Source organism: Dipteris shenzhenensis, chromosome 29 (assembly GCF_047967505.1).
Source record: "Dipteris shenzhenensis isolate YYH24624 ecotype China chromosome 29, Dip_SZ_1.0, whole genome shotgun sequence".
Classification (NCBI taxonomy): Eukaryota; Viridiplantae; Streptophyta; class Polypodiopsida; order Gleicheniales; family Dipteridaceae; genus Dipteris; species Dipteris shenzhenensis.
Genome location: NC_141624.1, coordinates 37,893,580 through 37,901,944, shown reverse-complemented (window position 1 = coordinate 37,901,944; position 8,365 = coordinate 37,893,580). Strand labels below are relative to the sequence as shown.

At 42.4% G+C, this 8,365-nt stretch overlaps 1 protein-coding gene across 1 annotated transcript; it reads right to left on the bottom strand.

Moving 5' to 3' along the window:
• Positions 1-2,679: 2,679 nt before the first annotated feature.
• On the bottom strand, positions 2,680-3,993 carry LOC147882797 (uncharacterized). The gene has a single exon (XM_087400505.1). The coding sequence runs from the start codon at positions 3,991-3,993 to the stop codon at positions 2,812-2,814; it is 1,182 nt and encodes a 393-aa protein (XP_087256631.1). The 3' UTR covers positions 2,680-2,811.
• Positions 3,994-8,365: the final 4,372 nt, after the last annotated feature.

The window sequence follows — 8,365 nt, the reverse complement described above, 5'->3', positions numbered from 1 at the left end:
TTGCCTATTGGTTCATCATTGCCTATATATCCAAACATTATTTCTATGTGTTTGTAGGCAGAGTCCCATCTTGGACAACTTGTAGGTAGATACCTATAATCTCACTTCATAGATTATAGGTGGGTATATCTTAAGAAGAACATAATGCACCTATGTTCCTCATCTTGGCATTATCCTACCATATAGCCACAATTTAGGCTGATTGTGCTTTCTATATTAAAGAATTGGATAATACAACCATAAAACCCATGTAAAGGTCCAACAGTCAAAATTGAGATATATGTCATGATGAATGTGTGATGGAGCGCTACGACCTTTACAAAATCTTTACAAAAGTAGTAATATTAGGCCACACAATTCTCTCCTCGCGTGCTTTTCATTATTGAAGATGTGGATAATTGAACATGAGGCATGCATAAAGGAATCAAAGACAGGTCCCATATTAATGAGAAGGCTGACGATCAAGATAGTAAAAAGGACACAAAGCCTTTATCAACTCAAGATGAAATAGAAAAGTTCTATACTTAGATGATAAGATTGAAACATCCGTATATATGTTGCAAACAGAAATCATGGTGTTTTAAAGTAAGATGTAGTTGATGGCAAAAGAACGGAAGGAAAACATGAAATATCTCAACATGTCTTCTAAGAATCTGATTAACCTAGTAAAAGAGACAAGGTACTTTTATGAACTCAACATGAAGTGGATAGCTCTTATACTTCAACTACTTATAACATAAGAATCTTTTTAACCTAGTAAAAGAGACAAGGTACTTCTATATACTCGGGGTGAAATGCATAGCTACTATACTTTAGTTACTTATATTTATTACAAAGCATAGTATTAGACTCCAAATACTCAATAATAGCTAATACTCAAATATCTAACCTAGTATGATCAAATGCTCCGCTTAAACAATTCAAGTTTGGCATAGATGTTAATGCAAGAAGTATAAAAGAGCTTTTTATATCTCACATAATAATTTGGAAAGGGAAACCATTCACCCTAAAATTAACATATTTCCATTAATAAACAATATTGTTTTCAAAAATCTCAGGGAAGGGGGGCGGGGTCACTATGTATAAACCCTCTATATCATGTGCACTCACAGCCTATTTGTAAAACCCCTTATCTATGAAATAATTTTTTTTCTAAGAATCCTTTTTATTAAAGCACCCTTCTGTAAATGAAAATGTGATAAAAGGTGAAAATAAAAATCTCTTTCTGTTAAACTCACGTGATAATCACGTGTATTATTGAGTGACCCCTCCACTTGAAAATATAAGGATGTGATCCTCATGTATGAATGTGCACATGCATGTACTATCGGAGATGGTGGCTTCACCCCTCGGTTGGGCCTAGTGAAACATAATCTATCGGCAGGGGTTCGCAGCTGTAGGACACATGTACTTTGGTGGGAAATAATCCCACATGCAAAGGTGCCCCCTTGGGGGCCTTGGATATATTGCCTCGATTTGAGCCCCTCTCGGGACTTTTTGGGAGAGAGAGAGACCTTTCTGCGTGGCTATGGGACGGGGTATGGGACCCCCACACCCGGTGCAATTCCTGGTGCCACGTGCACCTACATGTACACATGTGCACATGTGTATGTGTGTGTGTGCACGTGTTTTTGGTGTGTGTGTGTGTGTGTGTGTGTGTGTGCGTGTGTGCGTGCATGCGCACGTGATTGCAAGTAGGTGAGCACATACACACTTCATTTATAATCAACCCCAAAAGAAAGCTGGTAGCAAATTCTAGCAAGGTAGACAATATAAAATACTTAAGATGTGGTATGAATCTTATCTACATAATGTGAATGTGTTGCTCCATAAAAGGAGATTAAGCTTAGCATAAAATTTTGATGCAAGATATTTTCCATTTATGAAGTATAAGGAAATCAAATGATGCATAATATGAGTCATCTACCAATGTTTTGATCTTATATGTTTGTAATGCATTATAAAACCAAATTTTTTTATGCACATTTATTTATGAAAGAAAATAGGTAACTTCTCTTCTCAACCTTTGCATATAAAGTTCGCCCTAAACCACCTTATCAAGAGCTTATCAACTAGCCTCCTAATGGAATAAAGGGAGATGAGGGGGGAATATCTTTAGTTTTGAACATAGAAAGTTGCATGTGCAAGCATATATGTTGTGCGCATACATACATACTATGCTTGTACATGTACGTGCACTGACAAGCACATACACATGCATAGAGCATGCTTTTGTATATACACGCATACATCCACATACTACGAAAGCATTGGCCAGCTAGACACGAGCACGAGCATGCATGTGTGTGCATGCACACACATGCGCACGTGTGTGCATGCACACACACACACATATACAAGCATGAGGTGTGTGCATGGATATGCATGGCCCAAGAAGATAAACTAGTGCATGCAAACCTACGTGCATACACAAGCAAACATTGTACTCAGGCAGCACAATATATAGTTACACACTTAAACAAGGTGGTTAGAAGATGCATGAGCAATAGACATAATTCAAACTCGAGGCTCTAATGATACGCTCGATTCATAAAATCTAACAAGCCAAAGCCACAACAAGGATCAAATAGTATACTGTATAAGCATCCGCTAATGTTGACACAGTAAGAAGAAGCATTGAGATCTGCCTTGGCAGCTACAGGCAAAAAAACGCCGTGTGTATGTGTAGTACTGAGTTGCTTGGCCATTTTGGCACCATTACGCAGCTCTATCTACTTATTGAGAAGCTCCATTCGTCATTCTGGGTGTTGAATTCACCCTTTGGAGCATTCTGATTTTGCAAAGAATTTGCTATTCCCAGAGCGGGAGAACCCATGAATCCAAATCTTCGTTCACATCTTCTGGTACCATTGACCAGTCTTGCAGTGGAGGAGGCGATACAAGCATTGCCAATGCCATCTCCCTCAGCACTCTTGGACTGTTGTAGAGGAAATCCTCGTCCAACCGAACCGCATCAGTGGAGACACTGATTGCATTTGGCGTGAGCAGCATAGCGATCACAAACTCTTTGCTGATCCATGAGGTTGCGGCAGCTGCTGGCCGGTGCATAATGCTGTTATTAGTGTCGTTGTGGACGTGAGATTGAGAAAGAGGCTCGTAGTCGATAACTGCATGATGATTCCTCGGAGAGGATGGAACAAGATTCGGAGCATCGCATGGCAGCTCTCCTGCGTTATTTAGGAGCTTCACAAGCTGCATCGACTTGTTGCCTGCTGCGCTGTCACTTGGACTGATTAAATCAGTTGCGGTGAGCGTGTTGAAATCTTGCTGCATCCGCATTGCGCTCTTCTGTATCGTTGCACAGAAATTAAAACCGTTTTGATCCTTCTTCAAGATTGATGATGCTGCTCTCCCATCTCCATCTTTGTTCACTGGAAACGTAAAATCTTCGAACTCCGCAGCAGCTGCTGCTGCGGCTCTCTGGATGTCCCTCGGTGCTAACGTGATTGGACAAGGTAGAGTGTGAGCTAGGCTAGGAAAGTTCAAAAGAGCTGCATCACCCTTCAGGCACAATGCTGCAACATCGTAAGCACGAGCCGCCATCTCCGGTGTTGAGAAGGAGCCAAGCCAAATACGAGATTGCTTCTTCGGCTCCCGGATTTCTGACACCCATTTTCCCCATCTCCGCTTCCTCACTCCTCTATAGAAAGGGTGGCTCCCTTGGATAATTCGTCCCTCTTGAGCCACAATCTTCGCAACCCTCTTCCTCTTTATGACCCCATCTCCTTGCTGCCGCTCATCCCACCTCCGATGGGGTTGTAATATGTTGCTGCCGGCATGACCACTACCTGGCTGGCTAGGTTTGCTCTTCTTCACTCGCGGTCCTACATTAAGTTCAGGAAGGACATGTTGCGAATAAGCGAATGTACCACGATCGGTAGGAGAAAGCAAGCCAGTGCCGCTGTGGAGAGGGGAAGCAATATCGTCGTCAAACCTCTCGCCAATGGTGGGGGTGGATGAGACGAAGCCCATTCAAGAGAGGGAAGAGGTAAGGGAACGGGAGGCGCGCAAAGGCGATGGGATTTTTAGGAGTGGGTAAAACGGTTGCTTTGATTCAAGCCCTGTGGAAGAGATGAGCGAGATGTAAATGGGAGTGTGGACCGTGGAGGATGATGCTGCAGTGGATTGTGGATGAGGGCCGAGGCTATGAGGGCGAAAGATGGTTGCGGGTTGCAAGCCAAAACAAGGTTGTGGTCGCAGCTTTATAAGCGAAGAGCGGATCATGCAGTGGGATCAGAGAGGGAGTTTGCTTCGGACAGCGACGAGAGAAGAAGAGGGTGGCCTAGGAATGCTGCACAAACGCGGATTCGTGCACCGCTCAGGCTGTCTCTCTCGCGAGCACACCACACACTACCTCTCTCTGTCTTTTCTCTTTCTCGCTATGGACTCTGGAGGAGCGCATATACAGTAATGTGAGAGAGTACGATCGGTTCGTAGCTGGTGATCTAAATCTGAAGGACACACTGCACGTCCTTCTGCAGCGGCTTTTTCATGGCTGGCTGGCTGGCTGGCCACAGCAGCTGTTGCTGGTTAACACCAACTCCTGGAGGCTCGCCGGCTTCCAACAACCTCACCACAGTGTCTCCACTGTTGCTAACGTGACGCATAGAGTGATAGAAAGATGGATAGATCGATAGATAGGTTTGCATCATGTAGCAGCATCCTTCCGCAGAAGCTCTAATCATTGAATTGTCTCGCAAACCCCGCAGCAACTTGGATTTTGCAGGCACGATGGGGTTTCCGGACTCAATTTGCAGCGACAAGATATGCATATTCGCTGCCACGGATCGTCAAGGACTCGTGGGGGAGGCATCTTGGGCAGCAATAAGTTCGCAATGCACATTGCTTCAACGCGATTCGATGGGCAGGAAGCAAGATAAAGGATTAGGGGGTGCAAAACAAGGGAGCTTATTCCAGGCTGCAGCTGAAAGGATGCGCAGACGGGGAACTGTCCAGGGGACGTACGTGAGGGAGAGATGGTCCTACGAGGGCTCTCAACGTCGGCGAGTCCGATCAAATCCAGCTATTTCCAACTGGGAGGGCAACGCGGTTGTGCCCGCAACCATCTGTGGGTACATACAACAAGAGTCTCACAGTATGACTGTGGCTGCGTTGTCACAGTATGACTGTGGCTGCGTTGTTGTGACAGTGTTCGTTGGCTTGACTTTGGCGATTCAAAAGCTTTGCTGCAGCTGGCTGCGCGATTGTTGTCATCGAGCAGAAGCTGAACAGGTCGGTTCAATTTCATATAAACATTTGGAATGAAGGTCTGACCTCATGGCATCTGCAATGCCATGCAAGGCAGCTGGAGACAGCTTGTGCGGCGGATTGAATAAAGAGAGAAAGTTGAATATCGTCTCTGTCAAAAACAACGACCGCGAGAGTAAAAGACAAGGAATCAATTTTTGGGTGTCATGCATGCAAATTTCTTAGTAAAACATTGATCTATTGCCTTTTGATTAAACAGCGGCAAATCATGAAACCCACGACTCTCATCCGTGATCCATGCCAAATTCTAATCTGCCATCGAGAGCGAAGCTTAAAATAAAACTAAACAATTCACTCTTCACAACTAAACAGCAATACAATAAAATTAAGGTTTCTATTTTGCAATTAAAACCTTTGCAAAATTTAAAGGTTTTTCTTTTGTCAACACTAAGACTAAGGCTTCTATCTTGCAATCAAAACCTTTGAGTTGAAAATTGTAAAGATTTTTATTAAAATTTGGAGGTTTTAAGCAAAAATATTCTAAAATGCCTTGAATTTGCAAATTTTAAAACCTTTCATTCACAAATTTAGAAGTTAATTTCCAAATTTCGCCATTAGAATTTGCAAGGTCCTTCTTTAAATTTAAAGGTTACTTTTGCCATTCTCTTGATCCCATACCTTTTATCCATTGTCTCTTTATTAAAACCTTCTTTTCCATTTTTTAAAATTTAAAGCTTACTTTCCAAATTGGCCATTCACATGACATTAGACCTCATTTTTAATGAACACTTCTATTACTTATTATCCATTGCCTGTTGACTCCAAATCATGTCTAATCTCAACACCCAAGTACCTTAACCTAAGACGAGGGAAATTAAACACCCCACATATCTCATCGACCTTTTCCACTCCTTTTCTGCTCCAAATCTTACATCTCTGTCATATAATCTATGAAATTCTATGAAATTCTGCTTGTGTAGACAAAGCACAACACGCTACAGGCTCGCTGTAAATCAACAATATACAGCATGTACATATACACACACATACATACATATAAATATATATATAAGGTTGAGTTGCGTTTCTGGAGCGTACAACGCGTTGATGCATGGGCAATTAAAGGGAACGCGGTCCGTTGTAAGGGAAGCGGTTGAGAAGTTCGCACGAAAGGGACCCAAAAACTGTAGTACATCATCCACTACAAGGCTACAACACGATGCACGCTACAGCACCGCTGAGCAAGCACATTACCCCAAAAACCCAGAAATCATCTCTCTTGTGCTCCCTTGTGTCTGCTTTGCTTTAATGCTTCTTCGCTTTGCCAGTGCTATCCACTCCACGCAATCCTCTCTGCAAAACCCACACCCTTCTTCGTGGCATTCGCAGATGATCATCAGAGTCTCCCTCTCTCTCGCTCCCGCATCTCTCTCTCACCTTCTCTCTCCTCTTGCTTTTCGGATTCTTGCTTCTCCGTCACCATTGCTGGTCCTCCTCCCATCATCCCACTATCCGGCCTTTCCCCAGCAGCAACTATAACAACAACAACCCTTTGCTTGCCACCATTCATCCACACAACCCTCAATCACCTTCCCGCCCCTAATCATCGTCCCCCTTGCAACTCGCCCATCTAATCGCACCACTCACCCAAATCACTCTTTTCCGGTACCTCTAAAATCCTGCCTACCAGCCTTTGCTCTCCCCTCCGAAACACTCGCCTAGCCTTTTCAGAGCCCTTCCCCCGCATATGCCCAGCTTTTCTATCCTACTCGTCTGTCGCCCTCATCTCCCACGATCGACAAGATGCTCGTGTTTGTTTCTTTTTCTTTGTATCTCCCATTTTAGTAGCGGTGGACCATATTCTCGTCAAAGGCCTACGCCTTGGAACTGACATTCGTCCAAATCCTCTCCCGGGGCTAGTCTTTAATCTGGTTCTTTGGCTCTCCGCATTCTCCTCGTGTGACTTAGATCACTTGAACTTCACATCATGGACAGGGACAATCAACACTAGTCTTGCAAGTGCCTTACGTTAAAAGAAAAGGAATGAATTCCCTCGAGTTCTAGCCTTATTCTTCTCTTTTCTGCAGAAAGGCATTGCACATGTTCCATAGAAAGGGATAATTTGGCAATTGCCTACCAAAGCTCGCTGCATTTCGACCAAACGTTGATTGTTGTCTGCTCAATCAACATGTTCATCCTGAGCCTGTGTAATAGAATCGTACGTGAAGATAGCAATGCATAAAAAGAAGTGAAAGTGGCTCATACGTAATGTAAGCTCATCCCCAACCATACTTATCGGCTTGTAAATATCAACCTTGAGCCACTAGGGCCAATATATTGTGTGTGTATTGGAGTGATGCTTGGCTCACGCCTCCTCACTTTAAAGGACTAATGTATAATAAGTGTTCACGCATATTCTCACTTTTAAGGACTAATGTACGAGTATTTAGCTCCTTCATAGATTAATGTTCAATCAATTAATTGCTTTCATGTACATACTTTAAGAAGCAATGAACAAGATGTGGCCTCCTTTACATCAAAGGTGGGCATAGGACACGTATACTTACATGTACAAAAGTATAAAAGGAGCATTTTAGAATAAAGGCTATTAATGATTTACTTCTCCATTATGTTTGGAGAAATCATATATAATACTTTAAACCTTTTTTCTAATGTAAGACTTCTTGAATCCCATGAAATTTCACCTTCTCCATTTGCAATTTAGTCATTGCCATTAATGAGAATCCTTATGTTCTTAGAATGCCATGCCCTTAAAGGTGGTAATAAATTGGTCTCAAAAGTCCTATATAAATGTAAGATTTCAGTAATGTGCAATATTTATTTATAACAAGGGAACACACGTGCATGTGCACCCTATCTCCTAGTTCATTGGGAGTACATGGATGTTTTTTGCATTTGTTAAAAATAGAACTACATCGAATATATTGATGGTTGTACATTAATGGATATATGTAGGTGTTACATTGGGTGTAGCACATTGGGAAATCATGTAATTATGTAAAATTTTACATTATTGACTAACTTGATTCGTAAAATTTTAGCAATGAGAAATAACAACGTGTTTGGCATTGACTTGTTAATTGAGAATTATACTACCTGCATGTAGTATAATTCA

What these genes read in the sequence shown, in the direction of transcription:
- LOC147882797 (XM_087400505.1), bottom strand. Translation starts at nt 3,993, where the DNA reads ATGGGCTTCGTCTCATCCACCCCCACCATTGGCGAGAGGTTTGACGAC.